We start from the raw sequence: 27,940 nt of genomic DNA on the forward strand, positions 1-27,940 counted from the left end.
TGACTCAGTCAGCTTCATACTCATGTTTGTAATACTCTGGACCAGGAATAACATGGGCAAAAAGCCAATCCAGTGCTTCTATCCACACAGACAACAGAGATGACCAGTAGTTGAATCGCTGAAGGTGCATATCCTGAACTAACAATCGTTGCAATTGAACATGGCAGGGCACTGAGATGATTCCAATGGTTTGCATGACTACTTTCTCCAAGTATTATGTGAAGACATAATCGCAAAATGCCTGAGATTTGCAGTGCCAGAAGGTCTTGGTTTTGATGAACAGATGGTTATCTGGAAGTATGGCCTACATTAGGATGCATCAAGAGACCTTTCAAGCTCATAGTATGTTTAGTACACAAGTTTGTTTAAATTAGTAGGACAATCAAGTCAATTTCAATGGATCAAATAGCCAAAGCCCACAAGCCTCCAACTTGTGGACAATGATCTCACTTACATATCCCTTTAGATGATTTGCCTCCCTCTTGGAGGTTTGTTATATGTGCTGTATTTGGATGTCTTATGGACCTTTGTGTCGGGGAATGCTAACAATCTGCAATTTGCTGATTTTTATTGCAAGACACAATATCAATTATTGAGCAAAAGTAGAGAATGATCAATGAAACCATGGTGGAGTGTTTCGAAATGCTTAAGTGTGAACTAATGTTTCTAAGTTTTGAACACGTTTTGTAATGTATCAAACAAGTAGGGTGAAGTATCAAGAGGAAACTCCGGAAAGCCAATAGTTGTTAAGTGTGTGTACAACTTATTGCCATTGTGATGGATTTAGCAAGTTAAGGGAAGCATATTATGCTAGCAATCCCCCCCCCCCCCCCCCCCCCCCCCCCCCCCCAAAAAAAAAAGAAGAAGAAGAAGAAAAAACCATGTTTGATGGAACTAGGGCATGAGGATGCTGTTGACAGTTGCCAACATCAAACAACAGACACCCCCTCTTAAATGACCAATCTTCATGACAAATCTGCACTAATCAGCAAGTAGAGTTTGGTCTCCTCTTCGTAGGACCCCTAGATCTTCCTCTTTTGGCGATAACACCATGCGAGAGTATGCAATAGAAGGCGACCATGAACACAAAGAGAGAGGCTGAAATAAATGCAGAGAATGGAAGGAGAAATCTGCACTGATCTGAATAGAATGTCAAATACAAAGCGGATTGATACGCAGCTTGAAGCATCAGCAAGGGCACCAGATCAGGCAGATGACAGAGAGGACACTGGATCAGGCTGATGATGGAGAATACACTGGCTGATGAGAGTGATAACCAGCCAAGTGATAGGGTCTGCTGTAAATAGGCTGTGCAGCCGCAAACTGGCCGTCTAGCTACCTCAACATGCAGGAAATCTGGCTGACCAGCTTTAAATGTTGGTCATCTGCCTAGAAAATGGCCAACTCATGCTGGGAAACTGCATTTAATGCACCCACCAAGTGCAAAACCTGGTCACCAGCTTTTGCAGTGTGAATGCAGGTGGGGCAGGCGAAAAACTAAAATGTACTAGTTGGAAATAATGAAAAGCCAATGTGAGCACACTCTAAAACAGTCTACAACTGAAATGCAACGGTGCCACCTCCATCAAAACACATAAAATGACAAGTAGACAAAATGTTAGAGCTCTTAATGTCCTCGTTTGACTCTAACTCAGGCTTATAGGCAAGAGATGACAATGATGTTAGTTAAAATTGCATTAGCCTAACTTAAATAGCCCCAAAACATGCTTAATTAATGAAGAAACCTTATTTAAAAAAAAAAGAAACGCAATCTTACAGAGTTACTATGTCCCATATGCAAAACCTTAATTTGGGTGCCCCAAACTTTCTATAAATAGGCATGCAACAATCTACCACTCTTTCTCAACCTTGTTTTTATAGGTTTTAGGAGCCGCATCTCTGGTACCTATACCCTGTTTATGGAGGACATTGTGGTCAAACATTTCCCTTGTTGTATGCTATCATTTGGCATCTAACTTCAGTCTTCATCTCCACCTATGAGTTGTTGTCTGCAACCCAGAGTTGTCACATGGTGCCTTGGAGCTGTTGTCTACTGTCAAAACCTTGTGTTTGTTGCTGTTGATGTTATCAACTGGACTTGTCACCACTAGTCAGACATTGTCACCATAATCCAGAATTTGCATTTGCTGAGTTTCTCTCTCTTCTAGCTGTTGCCTACACTTTTTGTATAGTGGTCTACTATTTCCAATTGTCGCCCAGTTTTTCTGTATCCTCAAGTATTTGCATTTTTTGTTTTTCTCTCTTCTCACTACCTATCTGTATCAAATCTAGTCTCTTTGGTTGTGTTTGCTATTGTTTGACACACGGAGATTATCTTGCTACGTTTCAGGATCTGTGCAGAGTACAATGTACTTTTCAGCTCATAACCTTTGTCTCGATCCTAGAGATACGAGAGTTTGAGGTTCAATATTCATTGCATAGTGTATTTGCTGCATGAGCATTGTATATTCAATAGTCATTTACTTCACTTTTCATTGTGTTCACTATCTCAGAGTTACCCTAATCCTAATTGTGTTTTGTGTTATCAATTTGTGCTTTGTCATATGATTGATTTTGTGTTTTTTGTGTTTAGAGCGTTTCTTCACATGGTATCAGAGCCAGATACTCTTTGAGAAACCTTTCGTCTTTGATCGGAAAGCTCATTTGCAAAAGTAAGAATAATAGAAGGGTCAGATGACTTCGAATGCATTTACACCATTACTTCAATTTCCACAGCTAAACATGGGCAGAATTGATTAGGAGTGGGCCTCCCAGCTTGCTACTGCGCGATCTAACATGGGCGAAGAACCATCAGACTACCATGGAGTCCACAGACCATATCAGATTTCCACCATTGAGTATGATCTCATCCTTATGCATAGGGCTCAACAGGAGGTTGAAGGTAAGTCTATGTTATCTCCTTTAGATTTGATGCACAGAACTATTGATCTTGCAAGACCTTCGGAATCTCCACTATGGGCTAACCATCCGCAAGTGGAACTTGGCTTGGTTTACATTTCACTTTCACAATACTTCTTTTCTCCAATGCCAGGTAAACGAACCCTATTATGTTAGATTCTATGCCAATTGAATCACTATTTTCTATTGGATAGGGGGATACTCGTCAAGAAGAGACTCTTCAAAATAATCTTTAGTTTCTGAGTGATGAGGAAGACATGCATTTCTTTATGAACTCAAAACTAGGTAAGAAGCTTAAAGAAAAACTTGTAAGTATTCATGTTATTTTTTTCTTTCAAATAATTTTATTTCTCATGGTCAATTTGGAGCATGTGCATCTTTATCTAATGCATTTAATGGACAAAAGAAACCAACAATGTTTTTCACAACAACATCTATCACTAATCCATTTGGGCTCCCACCCATCCCTCCCTTATCTTCTGTTGCACCTTTCTTTCTACTTTCATTAAGTATACCACATTTACCTTCATATACCACATGGAGGGGTTTTACACATTTAGACACAGCCTTTAGAATCTCTATATATCCCTTTCTGGGTAGTGTACTTGTGATGGAGGTTCGATCTCCCACACACACTTTCGGGTTATCCCTTTGGGAGTGCATCCTAGACATACTCAAGCGTGGATCGTTTAGTACCACAGTTTGCCTCCATGGCATTACCTAGTGGACTATCCTAGACATACTCAAGTCTAGATCATTTAATACTACAGTTTGCCTCCATGGCATTACTTAATGGACCATCCGATCATTATGTTGTGCCCCTCTGGGAGTGCATCCCAGACATACTCAAGTGTGAATCATTTAGTACCGTAGTTTGCCTCTATGGCATTACCTAGTGGACTATACGATCATTATGTTGTGCCCCAGCTAGCATTTGGATAGGGCTATGGTGTCCCAATGTCTCCACCTTCAACTATGGTACCATATGAAACTATGATAGTTTCGGTACCTCCACATCAATTGACACTCATTAGACAACGGTAACCTATTACTATCTATCCACCATTATCCCCTTCTCCTTATCCACCACCACTACTACCATCTTATCCTCCACCCTACCCTATCTATCCATCTTTACAGACATCTCATGGTTCTAGCTCCTCATCCACCAAGCATGCTTTTAATGACAAGACTCATTTCAACGGGTCAAAACTTAAGGCATATATTAGACTTTTAGAACCTATGGGATTTAGTGCAGGGGTTGGAATCCCAATTTGATCCTATACTTGTTCCATGCGAGGTTGTGTACTCATGGAAGGCTCGTAATGTCTCTACTATTGTTGAGCTTATGTAGGGCTTATTGCTTGAGTTTCACTCTCAGCTTCAGCATTTCGACTTAGTATCCAAGTGTTAGACACAGTTGATTAACTGGTATGTAACTCGAGATAGGACTCATTGCATTAATTTGGATCATGAGCTCCAAAACTTTAAAATCACAGACCAGGATGATGTGATAGTCAAGTTGATTGAGTATATGTGTCTCCTCATTGAGTTCTTAATCACTAGGGCTCCTAAGTCGTGTGACAATCACATTACCTTGTTCCTTAAGCAGCTGCCAAGAAAAAATTGTGCGGTAGGTGATTTCATAGTCTAAAATGCCCACATTTTATGAGTTTGAGTGTCAGCTATTGCGTTATGCATGGTTGTTCAATCAATTTCACAAGACGTCCTCGATAGAGGGAGCTCTCATTGCATCTTCTCAAAAGGGGCTGCAAGGCAAGGACAAACAAAATTCAAATTAAAATCAAAATCAAAACAAGGCTAGTGAATCCTAAGGAACCACAAAATCTACTTTTAAACCTAGATGGTAGAATGTACTTAATAAGAAAAGGCATTGCCAACATTGTCAAAAGGTTGGCCATTATGATGACGAGTGTCGATTTAAGGCAAGAGACATACAACCAAAATCTAAGAATTAGACTTTCGCACCCTAGTCAAGTAACCCTAACAGGGGAAATAAGGTGGTGGCAATGCCCAGCAAGAGCAGTGGCGAGGCTAGACTCATACTACCATCGGTCGGCTAACACAGTCACAACAAACTACTCAACTCCAAAGGGTTTGTCGGACTGGTTTGTAGAGGCCCATGTCATCTCCTTAAAGACATTGGATGCAAGTCTTATTCAGATCTGTGAGTTGCCTCCTCTCGTATAGAGGGCATTTTTATTTCTCAAGTCTGTGCAACCGAGAGAGTTTGCATAGAAAATAACTCCTTAGTCAAGATTCAGGCCCATGGTTACCTCAAATTTTTCACTTACTAGGATTCGGAATTTACTTCGTTGGATGATATCTATCATGTTCCACAGCTTGGGTGAACTTGCTATTCATTTAGTAGCTTTGCTAGTTGGGGTGAGCAGTTTTCTTCACAACGACCATAGTCAAGGCCGTAGACTCTCAAATTGGTTTCATGATTGCTTGCGGCAAGGCATAGCCTAATGACCTTTACAACATGACTCATTTTCTTACTAAGTCGACAATCGATGATTCGGAGTTCTATCGCTTCCAAGCCTTGGCCACCACACGAGAGCCCATGAACTTTGAGCATCTTTAACGTTTTCACTTAGGACATCTTGGCTATGTCTCTCTTTATGAGTTGTTACCTCAGGGGATGGTTGAGGGCATTCCGCGCCTCAAACTATCTTGAGAGGTTTGTAAAGCATGTCAGCTAGGTAAGCATTATTGTACACTCTTTCGTCGGCAATCTACCACCCATGCTAAGAAACTCCTTCGGCTCGTTTATGTAGATCTTTGTGGTTTCACATCCATTGCCGCCTTAAATGGTGCGATGTATTTCTTTTTGATAGTTGGATGATTTCTTTAGGTACATGTGGATGTACTTTCTCAAGCACAAGTTAGATACCTTTACTTAATTCAATGCTTGGATGCTGTTGCTTCATAACCAAACTGGTCATCGTGTGGGTACTATGAGTAACGATTTAGGTGGCGAGTTTACTTTCCACTAGTTCTCTGATTTTATACCAGAGTGGGACATTGTACGCCAGCTCACCTCTACCAACTCCCCTATGAAGTCGTAGAGTGTAGGAACCGAATAGTCATGAATATGTTAGACTTTATATTGTTTGTAGTAGAGCTCCTTGAGCGCCTTTGGGTTGAGGCTATTAACACTTCGATATACATCCTTAATCGATGTTTGATTGCGGTGGTCCCTAAAAAGATCCCGTACAATACATTTTTTGGCTCTCGGCCTATTGTTTCTCACTTTAGAGTCTTCAGTAGTCATACTTATACGCACACTTCAGATGACAAGATAGAAAAGCTCACCTCTTGAGCAGATCTCTTGATCTTTGTGGGCTATTCTTCTAAAGTGAAAGCCTACCGTTTGTTCAATTCTCGTACAAACAAGGTGATTGAGAGGAGGGATGTCGTCTTCAATGGAAGGGGCATTATGCAATCTTCTGCATCGTACTTTGTATTCTCACCTCTGTTCACATTGGATAAGATCGTGCATTCTGAGCCAGGTCTATTGTATTCTTACCTTCTTGTAGACACAGCTTCGAGGTCCTCTTCATGAGAACCGTTACCTCACTAGTATTAGTAGACCATGTGGAATTCGGTGATTTTTCCATCGAATTCCACTTCGGAATGCCCTAGAAGGTCTACTCGGCTTGTCCCTTAGGCTTCACATGCATCGTTGTTTATAGCTGATTACATTGCACATTCTGAGCCAAACAGTGTGCAAGAGGCTCTCCAAGACCCTCTATGGTGTAAGGCCATGGAGAAGGAACTAGATAGTATTGAATGAAATGGGACTTGGACTTTGGTGGATGGTTCTTGTCACAAGCCGGTCATTGGGACGAAGTGGACTTTTAGGACCAAACTAAAGGTAGATGGTACTTTAGACAAATATAAGGTTCGCCTTGTAGTGCAGGGTTTTAAGTAAAAGCACAGCATTGACTATGAAGAAATCTTTGCACCTACTGCTTGGTTGATATCGTTTCATTTGTTGATTGCGCTCTCCACTCACCATGGTTGGTTGATCTACTAGATGGACATCAAAAGTGCCTTTCTGAATGGTTATTTGGAGGAGAAAGTCTATGTGGAGCAGCTTCTCGACTTTTCTTCTGCTGATCGGAATAATAAGGTATTTCACTTGCATAAAGTGCTTTATGGGCTCAAGTAAGCACTAAGGTCTTGATATCACAAGATGGACGAGTTCTTACGAACTCATGAATATCATTCTACCCCCTATGATCCAAATCTATATGTGTGTACCACTAGTGCAAGGGTCAACTATATCTTGTTGTACGTTGATGATATACTTCTCATTGGGTTAGAATCTGTGGCCATCATGGAAATCAAGGCAAAGCTTTGCAATACATATGAGATGACTGACTTAGGTTTATTGTTTTATTTCTTGAGGATAGAGATTATTTGATTCGAGGGAAGTATCTTTCTGTCACTGTTGATGTACGCCCTATAGTTGGTGGAATAGTATTGCACTGATCAGACACGGCTAGGGGCCACGTCTCTTGATTTGATCTGCATAAGGATACCCTGGGTCAATCTTTTGATGCTCATACCTACTGTTTTATTGTAGAGAAACAACTTTGGTTAATTCATACTAGGCGAACTCTTACATACTCAGCTAGTTTGCTTAGTTAGTATTTTAATGCACCTAGAATGTCTCATTAGATTGCTTGTCTTCGTATATTAAGATATTTAACGTGTATCCATAATTATGAACTAACTTATGGTCATGATTTATGCTTACGGGGGATTCTAACTGGTTGAGAGATCTTAACATTTGACATTTCCATGGTGGCTATCTCTACACCTTGGGCACCACACCCATCTCTTAAGCTAGTTAAAAGCAGTAGCTTTCATGGTTGAGGTGGAGTATCAAGCTCTCTTCAATGATACCAGAGGCCATGTATGCAAGGAACTTGCTAGCTACACTTCAGCTTCCTTATGCCTACAGTTGTCTATTGCGACAATCAGAGTGCCATTGCCCTTGCTTTACTTCACCAGAGAGTAGGTTGAGCTAGGCACTATTCGTCTAGAGTTTGTGCCTTCTAGTGACAATTTGTAGATGTTTTTACCTAGGTGGTTAACATGCTGGTTTTACAGCACATTCTTTCTCGGATTGGCTTGGATACACTCTCTTCTATTTTTCCAGATTGATGGGGAGATGGTGTTTCCGTCTTACTTTTGCATTCAATTTGTGAGAGGACGGTTTTCTTCTCTTGATAGTTACAGTGATGATGCTCACAGTTTTTCTCTCAGACATTTGTTTATTTTATATTGTACATTATGGACATTTGTAACTTTATCCACATTGTTAAGATGATATGATTGTAAAAGGATGCTTGGGCAAGTGAACAATTTTCTTGCGAGGTCATTGTCCAAGTGACATTGTTGTATTGCACTCTACATGAGTATGAAAGCTTGCATCTTCCTTTGTATTTTCCCATGCATTGGCACTGTTCATGTAAACATGTATATGTGTGCATTTTTTCCTTTCCGGTTACCCTTGGAGTGGTCGACTCTGAATCCACCATACTTGTGGCATTGCACATGGTAATCTCTTATGGCAGTTTTTATCCCTATACTTGCATGTTGGCTTTGCTTGTCTTGCTTGCTCCCGCGTAGTCGTGCTTCTCTCCATATATTTTTCATATGATTACTATCCCTCCTCTCCTCCCCTGGTAATCCCTAGGTCCTTATCCTAGTAGTGTGTGGGATTATTTTGCTTGTTTTATGAAGATAGTGGAGCGAGAAAGAGAGATAGAGAAGGTATGAGAAGAGAAAAATGATAAAGAAATGGAAAAAGAATCCATCCTTATTTCGTATATTTCAGTGCATAGTGGCTCATTGGAAGGAACCTTGATTTGCAATCCTCACTTAATACTAAATCTTATGAAATATTAAACCAAATCCATTGAAAAAAGAAAAAAAGTGTCCATTGTTGATTCCCTCTACCTTTGCAAGACTTAATAGGCCCTTGGGCAGCCAACGAGCACCCTTTGTTCGATGCCTTGGTCTCTCTAGGGTGATCACTTGGGCTCCTTTCATAAGATAACCATTGCCAAAATAAATGAAAGGGCTTATTTCTTATGGCTCAGTTTTGGGCTTGAGAGAGGGTGTGAGCTAAAATTGCATTAACTTGACTTCAACAGTTCCAAAACATGCTTAATTCATGAAAGAAGCCTTATTCTTTTAAAAAGAAACGCGATCTTAGAGAGTCACTATGTTCCATATCCAAAATCCTAATTTGGGTGCCCCAAACTTTCTATAAATAGGTATACAGCCGACTACTCTCACTTAATCTTGTTTTTGTAGGTTTCAAGAGCTGTATCTCTGTTGCTCACATCCTATTCGCAAAGGACATTGCGGTCAAACCTTCCCCTTGCTATATGCTATCATTTGGCGCTTGATTTCAGCCTTTGTCTCCACTTGTGAGTTGTCACCTACATCTAAGAGCTGTCGCTTAGTACCTCGGAGTTGTTGCCTATTGTTAGAACCTTTCATTTGTTTGTGACATCATCAGTTGGACCTATCGCCATCAATAAAAAACTGTCGTCATCATATAGAATCTATGTTTGCTGAGTTCCTCTCTCCTTCAGCTATTGCCTACACTTCTTGCACAGTCATCTACTATTTCCAACGTCACTCAGTTTTTCTCTCTTCTTAGGTACCTGTGTTTTTGGTTTTTCTCTCTCTTCACTCCCTGTTTGTATTAGATCTAGCCTCTTTGGCTGCGTTTGCTGTTGTTCGATACACGGAGATTGCCTTATTGCGCTTTGGGATTTGTTCGGAGTACGATACGTTGTCCAGCTCATAACCTCTGCCTTGATCCTAGAGATACAAGAGTTCAAGATTCAGTATTCACTGCGTAGTGTGTTTGTTGCATGAGCACTGTATATTTAGTAGTCATTCACTTCATTATTCATTGTGTTCACTGTCTTTGAGTTACCCTAACCCTAATTATGTTATGTGTTATCAGTTTGTTCTTTGTTGTACGATTGGTCTTGTGTTTTCTGCATTTAGAGCATTTCTTCACATATGGATGACGCAAATGTTCCCTAACACGATATTCATGGTTGAGGGGGGATTTTCTATCCTTCATTTTCTATCTTCAGGTTTTGGCATTGTCTTCTTGTCCTTGATATCGAGATCCCTTCCTTGTTGTACCTACTCTTTGGATTGCATGATCATTATCATCTTTTGTTAAAAGGCACTTGTGCAAGTGAACAATTTTCCCCATGAGGCACACTGTCCAAGTGGTATCTTTCTTATTTGCATTGTGTAACATTACTCTATATATCTCATTGAGCAAAGCACCTATGAGCACCTTGCTCCCATTGGATCCCAAGCAATCTTCATCTTTAGTTTTGTCATGTCCATAACCTTATATACCTCTATCCATCATTCACTTCATCATTGATACCCTTGCAGGTGACTTTGTACATCCTCTTTGTTTTTGTGATTTGTGAGTTAACCATTGCTTTCTCCCAACGAACACTCTTTCTTTAGCCACCCAAAAGGAAAGGTTCAAAGTGATTAATATATTGCCTTTATAGGTCTTGGTAGGCCATGTGACTAGGTAGCTGATAAGCGTCCTTTGTTCAATATCTTGGCCTCTTTGGAGTGGCCTCGAGGGAAGTTAGCCATCGCCTTTGTAGTCTTGGTAGGTTCTTGGGCAGTTGACATACACCCATTAAACGATACCTTGGCTGCTTTGGGGTGGGACCTCTCAACGTACAATGGGATGAGATTTGCTTGGCAATCTCTCCTAGTTTTGGTTCTAGGCTTAGGAGGGGATGGTAAACTAAAAAAGGTGCATTACACATTAAACCTACATTAGCTTATTAAGTAGCCCCAAAACTCAAATGCATTGTGTGTTTCGTTGTCTCATATGCAAACTCCCCACTTTTGGCTGGTTCCATCATTATGAATAGAGAGTGTGCTAGGTTAGTTGCATCCCAATCTATCCTAGTTCATCCCTTATCATGACATGGCTGCCAGCTCCATTGCATGCTACTACCTACTCATCACCTCTAGCTGCTTCTGTGGATATTCTTCAACTACCCTTGTGTCTTTGGTGGATTGTGTTTGTCTCCAATCAGCGTACATTTTTTGCCTCAAGAGCCTGCATTGCCTTGCACCACTCAGATGCCAATACATGTGCACTCTTTCTAGTTGATCCATTTGCTATCAATGTCACTCCATTTCTTGCCCATTGATTGCGATTATTTGCTATTGTAATCTCTGTGGCTGTTTTCTCCTTCTGAAGCAAGTAGTCCTGATAGTTTCTGATGAAGGGGGCCTATATGCGGGTTCATATTCGCAATCTTCATCACCATATTTAAAAAATACGGTGACTTGATTGATTTGAATGAAATATAATCATGATAGAGAAAGTGTAATGTGCCACTATTGCATCTGTTTCCTCTTTTTTCTTTGGTTCCCATGAACTATGCAAAGAATGTTGTCTAATATCATGACTTGCTACCACTAATGGTCCATGGGAAAACTTCGTAGCCGCTAATCCTAGTGGTCTTCAGCATGAAGCACCATGCCCTACTGGCCTTTGTTTGGTGTCCTCATGGCATGTGTATTCCCCATAGAAGTGGCTACACGATCAAGCAACTTGTGTCTTTTCTCAATTGATACATTGGTGCAAAAACGTGCCTCTTTCCCCTCCTCATGCAAAAGATGGGCTCTCACTTTATCAGCCCCACTAGTCTAGTGCGAGCATAAGGGAAAGCCTGCATTTCCAAGGGCGAGCCCCATCCATCTCTCAATGACACCCTTGCATCTACCTCATTCCACCATGACCAAGTAGTGCTTCAACTTTGTCCAATTGTTCATGAAGTATTTGCTAAGGATGATGAAGATCCCATAGATGTCAATGCTGCCATCTATATGAAAAGTGACAAATAACCAGTAAAGTTTAATGAAATTGCAGAAAATTGCAGCCCAAATTTCAGCATGCATGTGTCTAGTAAAAATACCCAAATTTTGGTGCTATTTCAGCCTGCATTCCTTTGCTGAAAATGCCCCAAATTTGGGGCAATGTCTGATTCAAAATGCTCCAAATTTGGGGGCAATTTCAAATCCCGAATCGCCCAAATTTGGGCATATCACATTGCAGCCAAATTTGGACCCCAATCCTTGCTGAGAAAGCTCCAAATTTGGGGGAGATTGCAGCCTGAATCATAGATGCTTTAAATACCTCAAATTGTCACAAGTTGCCCAAAATATGTGGACATTGCAGCAAGATTTGAGCTGTGAATCTCTGCTGAATCACGCCCAAATTTGGGGTAATGATTGAGCCGCAATGCCCCAAATTTAGTGGCAATTTCAGATCCAATATGCCCCGGATTTGGGGGTAATTCAGGCCTCAATTGTAGACACTTTGGGGCAATGGAGCAATTTGGGGTAATAGGGGCAATTTGGGAAAATTGGCCAATTTGGGGCAATCAACAAGGGGACGATTTGGGTCCCAAATTGCTCCATATGTGCAAAATTTTCCCCTTATGCCCCAACATTGCTCCAAGTTGCACAAATTTCTTATAATTTAAAGGAAATTGAAAGTAGTGCGCATGGTTAGTAGACACCTTGGAATTTATAATCGAAGGTTGAAATTTGATTGTTGATGATGCACCAAGTGTGAACCTCTCACTCCGAACGAGCTCACGATAGCCCACGGGGGTTGACAACTTGTGAATTGTGATTCGCACATCAAGAGTAGTGTGCATGAGAGAGAGAGAGAGAGAGAGAGAGAGAGAGAGAGAGAGAGAGAGAGAGAGAGAGAGAGAGAGAGAGAGAGAGAGAGAGAGAGAGAGAGCCTCTCCGCATTTATTCATGTCATTGAGATGTGCGGATTGCTTCAGTTTCTACTACTCCCAAGGGTCCATAGCCTCCCAAGGAGCCGCAACAACAGCAGCCCGCACATGATCCACCAGCCCTCCTAGCCTTTGATGTTAATGGTTGAGTGGTTACTCCGTGGGATCGCAAGTACCCAAGTTCTACCTTCCATCTTGCAGATGGACCTTCCTCCTAGGTTGATCCTCAACGACCCAATTCTTCTGTAGTGCTAGGAGACTTCTTTGAAGATGGTGTACTGGAGACATTGGTAGTGAAGGCCCAACCCTTGCAACCAAATCTTTTCAACGCTCTTAATCGTGTGTGTCAATTAGTCCCGAGGTGCCTCTTGCACACTCATCCTTTTCTGGTTGTTGAATCCATTGTAATTGGCTTATATACAATGGCCTAAGCCACTTTGTAATCTTGTTATCTTGTAACTTTTTTCGTAATTAATATAAACAACCCATTACGAGAGAGAGAGAGAGAGAGAGAGAGAGAGAGAGAGAGAGAGAGAGAGAGAGACCCTGGCACTAGACAGCCTATAGGGGACTTGTTGCACGTGTAGTGTGTGGGCTAGCGGGCTGTAGGCAGGTCAACACAGGGTAGGCAAAGTGAGACGAAACAGGTGGGCTGCAGGGGATTTGAGACGACAATGATGAGTGATTTGAAACACGCAACAATAGGATTCGAGAATGGAAAGGTATGCTAATAAAAAATGGTCCATGTTGGAACGGCCGTTTCAAACAGGGAACTGCTAGGAAATAGGTAGGAACGGGACAAGGAATAGGTTGGAATGTTCCACCACTATTTCACTGGTACATGCCTCTTGGAACACGTTAATCCATTCCTAAGTGTCAAAATGAGCGTTACCTATTTCTATGGGTGGATGCCTTACCTTCGATTGAGACCCCACCTGTCCATGCATGTAAAGGATGTATTTTGGGAAAAATGTTTTCTTTTTGCCTTCAAAAAGGATGGTGTAGTGCATGGTTTCCATGAGTTCTAGCTTATACACTCTGATGTTTGTGGTCCCATATGGACATGAACTCTTGGGGTTCTTGTCAAAGTGCAGCGATGCGGAAGCGTGGGACCAAGACTGAAAGAGAGTGAACACAAAGAGAAGAGAGAGGGAGAGAGAAGGAGACAGTGAAACACAGAAAATCGACAGTGTAGTATGCTGTATAGGAATGCAGAAATATACATGGGTGCAAAGAAAATATCTACGAATATCTCCGCCTTGAGGACCTCGATCTTTGTCAGTTCGCGTGCTGTCAGTCTCAGCAGGCTATCTCGGTCAGATGATGTATCCAAATGTTGGATAGGACTGCTATAAATAGCAGTGGAAAAATACCACAAAAATGACCAAAAAATAGGTCGGTTGCAATTAATGCAGCCGATTGCCTAAAACAGTCCGACTGTTGCTATGCTTGACCAATTGTGCTGACATGGCACCTGCGCCTGCTGATGTGGCTCCTCCTGCACTATCCATACTGCCCGTTGTCTTGGGAATGACTCTTTAACACCCCCTCTCAGATCCTGGACAGGTCAGAAGACTGAGGGATCTGGCATGTCTCCGAAGAAGAGCTTGGGGAAGTGCCTTCGTGAACAAATCTGCAAGATTATCCTCCGTCTTGTAGTAGTTCACATCAATGGTCCCATCCAAAAGCTTCTCCCGAATGAAGTGATACTGGATCTCAATGTGCTTCGTCCGGGCATGAAAGACAGGATTCCGTACCAAGGCAATGCAACTCTCATTGTCACACCACAGAAGAGTAGGACGAGTCTGAGGGAAACCAAGCTTCTCCAACAATCTTCGAAGCCATACAACCTCACATGTGGTGGAAGATGCAGCCCGATACTTTGTCTGAGTAGAAGAAAGGGCTATTGTGGGGGGCTGCTTCTTGCTACTCCAAGAGATAACACCTGTATCCAAGGTAAAACAGTAGCCTATAGTAGACCCCCGATGATCCACATCGCCAACCCAATCCAAATCGCTCCAACCTGCAAGAACAAGATCGAAAGTATCTGTATCTGCTAGATAAGAAATCCCTAAGTCAGAGGTTCCCCTCAGAGACTGATAAATCTCGTAACCCAAGAAGAAATGAAGAAGTTCTAAATCCGTCATCTTGAACGTTTGATGTAAAGCTATCTTGGTCTCTTGGACCTTCTGTGCATGGTCCTTTGGAAGAATCAAATCATCAATATACAACACAAACAACACACGACTAGTCTCAGAAGTGTGCACATAAAGCTGCGGGCTAGCCTTGGAGCACCAATATCCCAACGATGGAAGAAACGAGTTAATCTTCTCGTTCCATGGACGCGGAGCCTGCTTGAGGCCATTCAAGGCCTTCTTCACCCTATAAACTTTTCCATTCGAGGATCCAAAGCCAGGAGGCTCCTCTACATAGATCTCCTCTTGCAAGTCACCATTGAGAAAGACCGACTTCACATCCAACTAATAGACAGGCCATCTCCTATGGCTAGCCAAGGCAAGAACACGAATAGTTGCCATACGAGTAGTGGGGGTAAAAGTATCATGGAAGTCAATGTCTGGGCGCTGAGCAAAACCTTTAGCAACAATGCAAGCCTTGTGCTTGTCCAAAGAACCATCGATAAGGTACTTGGTCTTGAAGACCCACTTGACGCCTCTCACCTTCTTGTGAGAGGGATGAGACACAAGGTACCAAGTGCCATTCCTCTCAATAGCCTCCAACTCGGCTTCCATAGCCTTTCACCAATGCTCAGACTGCAGAGCCTCCGTCAAAGAAGTGGGCTCTCGATCTTGTATAACAGGCAGGGGTCATCAAACAATAGTTAGAGCAAACAAGCTCCGTAGAGTGCGTGATTCCTCCGTGACCGCCACGGTCCATCTTGTAGTTCCCTCTTCTCAGGGACCCCTCGATCTAAGTCTTGAAGTGTGTCACGAGCCCAAAGAGGAGGTAGGCGGATCTCTCCCCGACGCTCTCCAAGTGCTGAAGACTCGGGTACATCCATTGGCGGAAGCGCCATTGGGCGGCCAGTGGAAGGGAAGACTTTGAATCAAAAGAAGAATCTCCATCAAGAGGCTCTGTCTCCAAAGGAACTATCTTGAGAGCCCAACTCTCCCTTGGATCTCCAAGGACGGGGTGCTCCTCACCCCTCTCTGTGGCCAGAACTTCCACGAACCGCATATCTCGGATCGTGTAGACATCCCACTTAACGGGATCAAACAGACAATAACCTTGGGACTGGGAGCTGTAGCCAACAAAAACCTGTCATTGGGAAGCCGCCTCGAACTTGTCACGATGCGTCTTTGGGATATGCACATAGGCGTCACACCCAAAGATCCCGACATAAGAGACATTAGGCTTAGTCTCAAAGTAAGCCTCAAAAGGTGTCATCTTGTCAACCGCCGAAGTGGGAGATCGATTGAGGATGTGAACTGCGGTAGTCATTGCCTTGGCCTACAGAAACTAAGGTGTCTGTCAGTGCTCCATCATGGTGCTTTGATGGCGTTTTCCACGAATGTAGGAAAAATATGGCTGTTGGCTCACCACTATGTCTGGCAAACGTCAGACAAACGATCCTGGCGACGCCTTCCGAAGGTACTTATAGTTTAGGTGGCCAAACCGAGCATAGCATAGCTCGGATTGTGTTTGAGAGGTAAGAGCTATAGAAGACTTCAATTTGTAGATGCCGTTCTCCTCATATCCTGAAGAGAGAACCTTCCTCGATCCACGATCCACGATCAAGGACTCGAATAACATCATTGTCAAACTCCACCAAGAGGCCAAGAGAACAAATCTTATGCACCGAAAGCAAATGATATCCCAAGCCTGGCATATGCAACACCTCGGAAGTGTAGGTACCACTACGTCCATTTGGAATCAGTTGCATCTCACCCCGCGCAGCAATAGATACAAAAGAGATATCTTCAATGAGAATTTGCCCACGCGAAGGTCGCAAATGGGCAACACCAACAGGAGAAGGAGTCATGTGCCGTGAGGCACCACTACCCACGATCCACTCTCGAGCCTGGGGAGCTGTCATTGTGGCATCAAAAGTTCGGTGTAGGGTCCTCAATGACCGCTAAGTGTAGAAAAGCAGCTGATGAGGGTGCAGCTACCACTCCAGAATCCTTCGGGTCCTTGTCTTTGTCGGGGCAATCCTTCTTCTAATGACCGGTCTTGCCACAAATATGGCAAGTTGATTCCTTCTCTTTGTCCTTCTTAGATTTGTTGTCCTCCTTCTTCTTTTGGTCCTTCCCCTTCTTTTGAGAGGCTTGACCAACCAATGCCTCTGATTTGGAAGCATTCTGTCCCTTCAACTGTTCCTCTTGGTCTAAGACCATAGGAACTAGCTCTTCCCACCGAAGAGTTGACCCCCGCCTTGATGCAATAAGAGCGGAATAAAAGGTATCGAATCGTGGCGGCAATTGGGACAATAAAGTGATCGCCATGTCTTCGGAGGAAATAGGCTTTCCCGCATTTTGAACCTGTATTTGAAGCTATTGAAGCTTGTTGATGTGTTCTCGAAGCGAAGAAGACTTATTCATGGACAAGGTCCGCACCTGCATCTCCAAAGAAACCCTCCTCATCAGGGTCATCCGGTTATACATCTGGTTGAGCTCCAGCCATATCTCTCGAGCCACCGTCAAGTGCTCGATGTGAGCTATCATGGCTGTAGTACAAGACAGAAAAAGAAAAGAATGAATCCTAGCATTCCGTTTGTCCCAATGAGGTTGGGCCTTAGTTAATTCCGCATGAGCATTGGAAGAGAGTTTGGACTCATCTCTCACCGAGGGCCGGTTAATCTCCTCCATCACAAGCTCCGCCAAATCATAAGACTCCAAAATGGCCAACATCATCACGCGCCAAATGCGGTAATTGTCACCATCAAGCTTCTGATCTGATGGAAGAGCCGGTAGGACAGGCACCTTCTTGTCCATGATCACCTGGAACTCCAAGTCAATCTCTGCAGACATGCTCACGTGCGATGCTTGCACAAACATAAAATCGGCCTCCTCTGACTGTGTAAACGCAGCCTATTAGGGCTCTTTCCTCCGCTTTCCGAACCTTCTTCAGTCGCCGGAGGTGATGAAAAAGTAAAATCTGTAATGGAAGGCTTGAAACACAGCCTTTCTTCCCTTCAAACAGCAATAACCTCCAGTAAATTCACCAACTGGTCTCCTTTCCTGCATGCCCACTCTCGCTTCAGCCTAGTTCTGATGCGCAGCCCTCCCGCTCGCCCTCAAATGCTGGAAACACAGCCTTGTGTCGCGCTAAAATCTCCTCTTTAGGTAGGTTCTTCAATCAGTCAGTCTGATTTCACCACTCTGATACCATGTGAAAGTGCAGCAATGCGGAAGCGTGGGACCAAGACTGAAAAAGAATGAACACAAAGAGAAGAGAGAGGGAGAGAGGAGGAGACAATGAAACATAGAAAATCTGCAGTGTAGTATGCTATATAGGAATGCAGAAATATACACGGGTGCAGAGAAAATATATGTGTATGTCTCCGCCTTGAGGACCTTGATCTCAGTCAGCCCGCATGCTCTAAGTCTCAGCAGGCTGTCTCTGTTAGATGATGTATCCAAATGCTGGACAGGACTACTATAAATAGCAGTGGAAAAATACCCCAAAAATGACAAAAAAACAGGTCGGATGCAATTAATGCAGCCGACTGCCTAAAACAGTCCCTGACTGCTGCTGTGCCTGACCAACTGTGCTGACATGGCGCTTGCGCCTGCTGACGTGGCTCCCCTGCGCTATCCGTATTGCTGACATGGCTCCTCCTGCACTGTCTGTACTGCGTGCTGTCCAGGGAATGACTCTCTAATAGTTCTTCTATATTTTTTCACCTTCATAGATGACTACTCTTGACATATATGGGTGTATGGTCTTATGGAAAAATCTGATGTATTTATGCACTTAAACACTTGGTTGCAAAGCTAGAGGTTGAAACAGGTTTAAAAGTGCAGACTTTTCACACGGATAGAGGGGGGGGAATACATGTCTTGCACATTTGAGACTTTATTACTTGAGAATGGTATCATATATCAGGCCACTGTGAGGATGACACTTGAACAGAATGGTGTTGCTGAAAGAAAGAATTAGAGCACTTATGGAGATGACTAGATATATGCTGGAAATCTAAGGGGTTGCCGCATAAATTTTGGCTTGAGGATTGTCAATGTGCTCAGCATGTGCTGAATCATGCCCCTACAAAGGCTCGTAAAACCATCACTTCTTTTGAGACTTGGCATGAGAGAAAACCAAAGGTTGCTATGTCATGTGTTTGGATGCATAGCCTATGCTCATGTGCCAAAAGAGGTTCTTATAAAGCTCAATGATAAGGCATTAAAATGTATCTTTGTTGGCTACAGTTAGGAAACCAAAGGCTATCGGTTATATGATCCATGTACTTGCAAAGTTTTTGTCACTAGGGATGTTATCTTTGCCGAAAATGCATCCTTTTCACATGTCCAATTTGAAATGGCAGCCATATAATCGACTAATGTTTTTCAAGGTCTTCTACCTCTTGCTTTGGGATCCAAGCTTGTTGTAATGCCTGAGCAAGTGTATTACAATAAGCTGTTGCTACTGCAACTTCATGTCCTCGAACAGCTCATGGTTTGCATGCCAAAGTAGAACATGCAATTGAGCAAGAAAGGGCTGCTGTAAGTGTAGCAAAAACAATCCCCAGCTGGTTGTTACAAACTCTTTGAGAGAGTCAAATCGATGCTCCCTTACCTCAGTGCACTACAAGGGCTGCTAGATAGATAGTACATGATCCAGAGAAAGCACATTTGGTTGATAGTATGGAAGTAGTCACCTTTTGATGAGCATGCATTTATGAGCTCAGTGTTGGATGATGACGAGCCTACTTCTTTTGATGAAGCACAACAAGATGCACATTGGTTGTAGGCCATGCGAGAAGAATTGGACTCTATTGCCACTAACCCTACTTGGGATTTTACTGAATTGCCACATGGCAAGAAAGCTATTGGCACTAAATGTTTTTTTAAACCGAAGCGCAAGGTGGATGGCACCATTGATAGGTATAAGGCACATTTGGTAGCAAAAAGGTATGCCCAAAAGAAAGGCATTGACTATGAGGAGACATTTGCTTCTACATCTTGCATTAGTACAGTGAGGTGTGTTATTGCTATGGTTGCAAATTGTGGTTGGAAAGTGCATCAATTGGGCATAAAGACAACATTCTAGAATGATGACCTTTTCATGAGGATGTCTATGTCTCACAACCTCTAGGATTTGTTGGCAAAAGAAAAAGAGCACTTGGTTTGCAAGTTGCAGAAGGCCTTTATGGTTTAAAATAGGCTCCTCATACATGGTATTCAAAAATTGATGCTTATTTGGCCAACATTGGGTTGAAAAATAGCCCAATTGCTCCCACTCTCTACATTAAGAATGAAGGGGGGAACTTGCTAGTTATCGTTCTCTATGTAGATTATATGCTGCTCACCAAACCTAGAGAGGATAAAATTGCAGATTTTAGGCCGATTTGAAACATGCTTTTGCTATGTCAAATATGGGCTGCCTACACTGTTATTTGAGGATTCAATTCACCCAAAATCAGCATGGTATCATCATGTCACAGTCCCAATATGTGGACAAGCTTTTGCATAGGTTCAATATGCAAGACTGTAAATGTATGGGCACTTCGATGGAGCCAAGGCTAAAGTTGTCCATGCATGAGGGTAGTGAGATACATGATGTTGCAATTTACAGCTAGGCTGTTGGCTATCTTATTTATCTTTGCAACATACGCCCTAACTTACAATTTGTAGTATCTAAGGTGTATAGGCTTATGTACGGCCATGCATTTCATGGCTTAGCAAGAAAGAACATAAAGTGGCTACCTCATCTTGTGAGATTGAGTATAGGGGCAGCTTTCACAGCAGCAGTTGGATGTGTATAGATGCGTAGATTGTTAGCTGATCTATAGATCTCATTGAAGGGTCATACATTCTCTTTTTTTTGTAGTCAAATTGATACTACAGTAGCACGAAATCCTATGTTTTATGCTCGCACGAAACACATTGAGGTTCACTATCATTATGTCAGAGAAAGATGTTATGCAGGAGAGATCAACTTGATATATGTTCTTACATAACAAAATGTTACAAACACTTTCATCAAAGCATTATCATGTGAGAAGTTTGAGGCTTTTTAAAAGTCCTTAAACTTACTACCCTTCGGTGATTGATCTTCCTTGTACTTCACACATTGGCACTGTAGAGGGATATTAGAATTTGGTAATTCTAGGCATAGTAGCTAGAAACGTCAAAAACGAAACATCAAATATGTGTTTCGTAAGTTTCTTTCAAGAGAGGGTAAATTAAGAACGTGGGTTTTATCATATGGGGATTTCTTATAGTTTTAACTAGGGAAAGAAGTTTTAAACCTCTATGGAACTCTCTCTTAAACAAAAAAATGCCAATTGAGCTTGAGTGATAATACATGAGAGTCGTTTGAGAATATATTACATATTCATGATCCATTGTTGACTTATGTTAAAGTTAGTCTTTAGACAAGCTATACTATAAGTTAGATCTCAAACATTATGATTCATACATATCACACAAAGAAAATTGAAATAAGCATGTAAATAGCCCATGTACAATATGGATTGAGTCAAGTTGCAACATCATGATTCTCATTCCAAAACAAACTGTCAAAATGTCAAAATCCAAAATGAATTATAATATATCATAACTCATAAATGAGACTAAAGTTGTATAATAATTAACTCTCAAGACAAAAATAGATACTAGATTAACAAAGTCCAATAACTAAATCCCAAAAAAACTAAGTCTCTCATCTAGAGTCTTGAGCCCTCACAAGTCATTACTCATTGTCATCATCATGTTTGACATTGCCCAACAGTTTTTGTTGAAATAACTGTGTTTCCTGTTTTCCCCTCCTCCTAAAACCCCCCCCCCAAATGCACCCCCAAACCCAAAACTAATAATAATACAATCATGTTTTTCACTATCAGAAACATTTCTTACTTCAAAAAATGTTTCATAAGTTTTGAACTCAAAGAGATGTGTTTCTTTGCTGCTATGATTCTAGGCAGTGCCCAATGTAAGTTGTGTGGTGTGGACACTTATTAAAGTGTCATTGTACACACACCTAGTGTCTTACGACATTAAAGTAGTGACACTAGGCTCTAGAGTAAATAAACCTAACTCTAGTTAGTTGGTGGAAGTGTGGTCAGGTTAAACATTAGACCTAAACCTTAGTTGTACTTTCACCTATCCTTTAGTTTAGTTAAGCAAGTACACTTCCTCCCGTCTTGCTCTCACACTATTTGTTATCTACTATTCACTCTCTTGTTTCCCTCTCCTCCATAGCTGGTGCTGTTTTCAACAAGATGCCCACATGTCCTTTTACAGAAGATTTTCAGGCATTTGTCCTATTAACTGAAATAGAAGCCTTTTACACAAATAATTTGTTTTGGGTCTGTAATGGAGCAAGTTAGGCATTAATGCATGATAATTTAATACTAATGCATGCCTTGATTATGGTGGTTAAATAGAATCAAGGTCCTTCGAGGTAACGATGTGGTCTTGCTGATTCCTTTCAGGTTGTGTGGTATTTGGTCTCTTTTTTCTGCATAATTTGCTCAGACAATTTGGAATACAACTGAAAGTGTTTTAAGCTCATTGAATAGATCTTACTTCTGCAACACATTTCAGGAAAATGAGTGTTGATGTGGCTCTATTCCTGGGTGTAAGATGTTGAAAACTTGCTTTTTGTGAGGTGGCCCCCCTCCTGGGTCTATCTTGTCTCGGAAATTGCCTCTTGTGAATGGGACCAATGGTTATTGGTAGACATGTTGCACAGAGTGTTACGTTTTGGAGGTGTATGCTCAGAAAAATCAGGGTTGTAATTTTTAGGAGAAGAATAATCATTTCACTTGTTTTTTGAGTAAGAAACACTAGAATCATTTATAGTTATAATTATGGTTGTCATTTGCAGGAAAAGCAGGAAAAGAATGATGTTTCTGTTGCTTGTGTTCTGGGAGAGTCTTTAGTTTGTGGGTGCACAACTGCTATGGTACTTAACATGGAAACTGCTGCACTGATCAAGTGAATTATAATGAATGTGTCGAGTAAGAAGCCATACAATGACAGACACAACAGCAGCTGCAACGTCTTGTTTCTCCATCTTGGTGGAAACATGCCAAAGTCTGCAGCATTGGATTAGGGGAAAGTTTTTACACATGTGACCAAGATTGTGTTCCTCTCTTTGTGCTATATATAGCTATCATTAATAGAAAACTGCTCACCTTGGACACAAACAGAGTCGTGGTTCCACAGGTGGGACACCCACAAGTTGCTGGAGGAGAATCTAGTTTAATGCTTAAGCTGGTGGCTATGGCATACTGTTTGGTCATCCCACTGTCCAGCAAAGAGCATCACTAGTTTATTTGCACAGGAGACCCACAGTTAAGAATGAGGCACCTGCATGGATTGTGTCTGTAACAGTTAACCATGCTTTTTATGTTACAGGGGTCTCAGCACAAATGAATTTCAGGTCATTGGGCAAGATAGAAAGCATGGAAGGGAATTCTGAGGCAATCAACCCTACCAACACCACTGTGTGAAAGAAAGGAACTAAGACACAAAAATATGTCTTCAACTTCATGGCATCTTAATGATGAGCTAATTGTGTGGGAGGCAGTTGTTAAATATGCAGATCTAGAGCATGGCAGTGGTTATGGAGGATGGAAGATGAAGACAAGAATCATGTTGACATAGACAAGGAGAGACCAACTGTTACACAAGTGAATTAGGTTCCAAGCTGGAAGCTTGGACTCATAAAGACAATCTTGTGTAGTGGACTGACAAAGACAAGACACTTAAACTGAAAGTACAAAGCATCATGACATTGTATTCATTTTATATGAAAAGTCAAGTACAATGCTTTATAGTTGTTGGATGGCTACAGTTTTCCTCTCTGTGCATATGGGATTCAGTCTGCCTACTTGTCCTAAGCCCAGAAAATTGCCTCATACAAAGAGGCTACAATAGGTGTGATTGCAAATATCTCAACGCCCGTTCTCAAGCACAACCAGAAAGTACAGTGTGTAGAGGCTTTAGTGAAAGTAACACTTGCAAAGCGTGGGCACACCATAAACATGGCAAAACACCAGAGACTGTTGTAGAAAAGGCTAAGTGTGGGTACGACAAACATGATGGTCATTCAGAGGCTGTAGCAGGGGCTTTACAGAGGCTGTAGTATAAGGCTACATGAGAAGTTTACAAGCTTATGATAAAGACATTTGGGCTAGGCAATACAAGGCTAAAAAAGTTAGTAAAAAATAGGATCAAGGACCGCAAGGCCCTTGCGGTTTTTAGCATTTCTTTTGATATAGATCTTCGATTCATTGCAGTTCTTCTTGTCTAGCTTTTTGTACTTATCATTCACTTTGTTTGCCACTTCAAAGTCTTCATGATTTTTATACTTCTTTTTCTTATTCTTTTTCTTTTTTATCTTTTGGTCCTCTTGATCTGTTTCTTCATTGACTTTGCTTGCACCAGTTGTATGAGTCTTTATATCCATGTTTCCCTTAAGCAAAGGTATCATCATCTTTGAGACAGTAGAAATGTTTTCAAAATCTTCAAATAAATTCATCGATTGCTCTTCAAAACAAGTAAATCTATCCATCTTTGCAAGCGGAATAAACAAGTCTTTCATGTAGTTGAATTGAGCAACAAGAATAATGTTATTCTTTATGAGAAGCATCTTTATAAAAGACTTGATTTTGGTTTTTTCCATGATGGAAATCAGCTTCAAATGACTGAGAATAACCAGCAATGAGTTTATCTTTATATGTGTCAAAAGACACAAGCAATGTCATTGAAGTATCAAAAGATACTAGTTTGAAATTTTATGTTCGTTGCTCGAGTTTAACTTGATGATCTTCAAAAACTCTTCATAGCTTCCTCTCCTTGCTGATTTTATGGTTGAATACTTGCTGAAAACTTCTGATTAGAGTGGCCTTGGCTTGGTTTAAGTAACAGGAGAGAGAAAATGAAGGAAAAATGAGCTTCAAGGTAAGTGGCTATAGCTGTTCTGTCAAGACAGAAACCAGCAACTAGTAAATGAGCTCCCATGAGCTCCACATGTCGAATCTGCTCAAACTCTTTGAGATGGAGGACCCTCACTAATGGGTCTAACTCTCCCTAAGAGGGTTTGTATTCATTTTACTCGAGTTGAGAGATCTAAGCCTTAAAAGTGGTCGCTGTCAAAACTACGCCGAGATTTGGAAAAATACACATGTCGGGCATGGTGTGCATCAATCTCCTTGATTTTTGTGCCAAGAAGTTGCGCCTTGACGTGAAGAACAACTCTCAAGAAGAAAACTCGAAGACATATGGCCTGGTTGATGAGATATGACTGCTCCAATAAAGATAGGTAGGTGTTGTCCACAGACATAGTTATGGTAGCGACTCTGAAAAGAGACAATGCTGAATATAGTTGCCCAATCTCAATGATTGAGGTGCCAGAGAGGAGCTCTGAAAGTAGAGAAACACTTCTCTAAAAGGAAGTTTAGAGAGGTTTGGCCTGTGGAGAGAGATATGAAAGCTTCAAGCTGACAGGGTGCTGTTGGCTATGGCTGCCATGGAAGCTTCATTGAAGATAGGAATGCAAATGAAGTTGGAGATAGGGTCCAGTACTCAAACTGAGCTGAGCAGAGATAGAAAGGAGTTGAGAGGAGTGAAAGGAGAGTTGAGCCATGCTCAGCTGAGCTTTGATACCATGTTAAATACGCAGATCTAAAGCATGCCAGTGGCTATGGAGGATGGAAGATGAAGACAAGAATCATGTTGACATAGACAAGGAGAGACCAACTGTTACACAAGTGAATTAGGTTCCAAGATGGAAGCTTGGGCCCATAAAGACAATCTTGTGTATTGGACTGACAAAGACAAGACACTTAACTGAAAGTACAAAGCATCATGACATCGTATTCATTCTATATGAAAAGTGGTAGTCAAGTACAATGCTTTATAGTTGTTGGATAGCTACAATTTTCCTCTCTGTGCATACGGGATTCAGTCTGCTTGCATGTCCTAAGCCCAGAACTGCCTCATACAAAGAGGCTACAATATGTGTGATTGCAAATATCTCAACAGTAGTGAGAAAGAACATACAGACGAATGCATCTGAGGTAAAGTGGTTTGAGCAAGTACAGAAGAGATTTCACCATGATATCACTAGGAGGCTTGCGTATGGAAGTATGAAGACAAGGGGTTCATATGTAGAAATTGTTATTCACTTAGCACATATTCAGAAGTCACATCGCACGAAAATCACATTGGACCACCATGAACTCAGCTTGTCTCATAAACACAGTATATAGTTTATTACATTTATGAGTTTACAAATTCGTGGTAATGCTTATGGGGCCTCACGGTCATAGAAGTGCAGATCACCTTGGAGAATGCATGTGTGTGGGAGCTCTCGCTTAATCGCCAAGACCCACGGACTGCTTATTGCTTCAAGCGTTTCAAGCCGAGCACTAATGGCTATCTCTCACATAGCCGACGCGCCATCCATATCTACGGGTGTAGTGAGCTTACCTCCATGCCGATTGAGTTACCTCCTCTCCCGCGCACTCCGGTAGCTCCACGATCCAAGTGCAAGCTTCAAGCAAGCTCCATCCTCAAGCTCCACGCTCCAAGCTCCATTGCCGCGAGCAAGAGAAGAGAAGAGAAGAGAAGAGAAGAAGAGAGGAGAAGATGGAGAGCTTATCCTCCCCGGTCCCTCACCCTCACACACACACACTCCCTCACACAAGCACAAGCTCAAGCAAGCAAGCAAGAAGAAGAGAGCTACTTTTGGCCACACACAAGAATGAGCTTCTCATTCACTTTTTAACTTTATATACAAAACCCTAAATCCCTTTTGGGCGGTCATCCCCTTATCCTCTTTTTTTACATGGCCGGTCGTAGGCTAGGCCATTTTTCCCATTGTCCTTATATCTTTCTAGCTTCCTTCCTACCGCCTATGTACCTTTACAAATTGCACGGGTGAGAGCTCGACGCTCTTTAAATTAAACCATGATGCGCTTGCGCTCTTTTACAAAAGTATTGACTTGTGCTTTTCTTGTGTGCGTTTTTTCTTATTTAGGACTTTTCTGCACTTCTTGTGCTTCCATATTTTTCTTGGCGTGCCGTCATCTTCCGTTTCACTTTTGCCTTGGCCTTTGTCCTTTGCTTTCGATTTTTCAGATTTTTCACCTTGTTCGTCTGATGGTTAACATTACCCCCCTCCTAGACGAGTGCTAGTCCCATGGCACTCACAGTTGTAGGTAGCAGACTTTAGCATGTACTGAAGACGTGGGTGGCAAGGACATCTGTGGTTGTTGTGGAGTGTTGGTGATGGTATGGAGAAAGGTCGTTGGGGGCACGTTGGTGGCCTAGGTAGTTGGTGGTAGGGTTGTTGGAGTTGGTGGTAGGGTTGTTCTTTGTGGGGATTGCACTGATGGCGAGCACAAGCGGTGGTTTGTTGGGGATTCTACACATGACGATTCTTGGCAGGCTTGCAATATGATAAAGGATAAGAATTCAAAGTTGAGTGTCGATGAAGAGCGAACGACACTTTCGTTGAAGTCTTCAATACCTTCAATTGAAAATCTCTCATACGTAGTCTTTTCCTAAGGATAGTGCTAGTTTTCTTGATCGTGCACAAAACGTAGCTCAATTAGTTTGGGAGACAGGTCGAACTCTAAGCAGTTGAGAGTATTGTCTTGTACTTGAGGACCCAAACTGTGTATATATTTCGGTGCATGTATTATGTGAGTGCTCGTGCATACTTAAATATTACGTAGTTAGAAGACCGCGAGCTGGTTTCTCGTAACAATGTGTGGATGAAGCAAAGTTGTCCATGTTGAGTACACGTGAAGGTGTATGAGATATCCTTTGCATTGACTGCACGACGTAGCATAATTGATCACAGGGACACCGCACTTGCGGCAGCTGGTAGCTACTTGTATTGCTTGATGAGTGCGGTGTACTTTTCATGGCTGTTCGTGCGTTACTTACCACGATGGATTGCAACGGTAGAGTACAAAAAAGAAATCGGTCAATTAGGTCGGGGTGACAGGTTTAACC

General features: G+C 42.0%; 1 protein-coding gene across 3 annotated transcripts in view; it reads left to right on the forward strand.

Moving 5' to 3' along the window:
- LOC148034878 (uncharacterized) overlaps positions 1–23,764 on the forward strand; it is a 49,838-nt gene extending 26,074 nt beyond the window's left edge. Inside the window, exons 4-5 of one of the 3 annotated variants that reach the window (XM_087679812.1) lie at positions 46–124; positions 23,330–23,764. In XM_087679812.1, the coding sequence (XP_087535938.1) occupies positions 46–110 (65 nt within the window). In that variant the 3' untranslated portion in view covers positions 111–124; positions 23,330–23,764. The other 2 variants (XM_087679813.1, XM_087679811.1) reach the window with 2 other exon arrangements.
- The last annotated feature ends 4,176 nt before the right edge of the window (positions 23,765–27,940 follow it).

Source organism: Lygodium microphyllum, chromosome 6, assembly GCF_053477565.2.
Source record: "Lygodium microphyllum isolate KBCC chromosome 6, Lygodium_microphyllum_v1.1.10, whole genome shotgun sequence".
Lineage (NCBI taxonomy): Eukaryota > Viridiplantae > Streptophyta > Polypodiopsida > Schizaeales > Lygodiaceae > Lygodium > Lygodium microphyllum.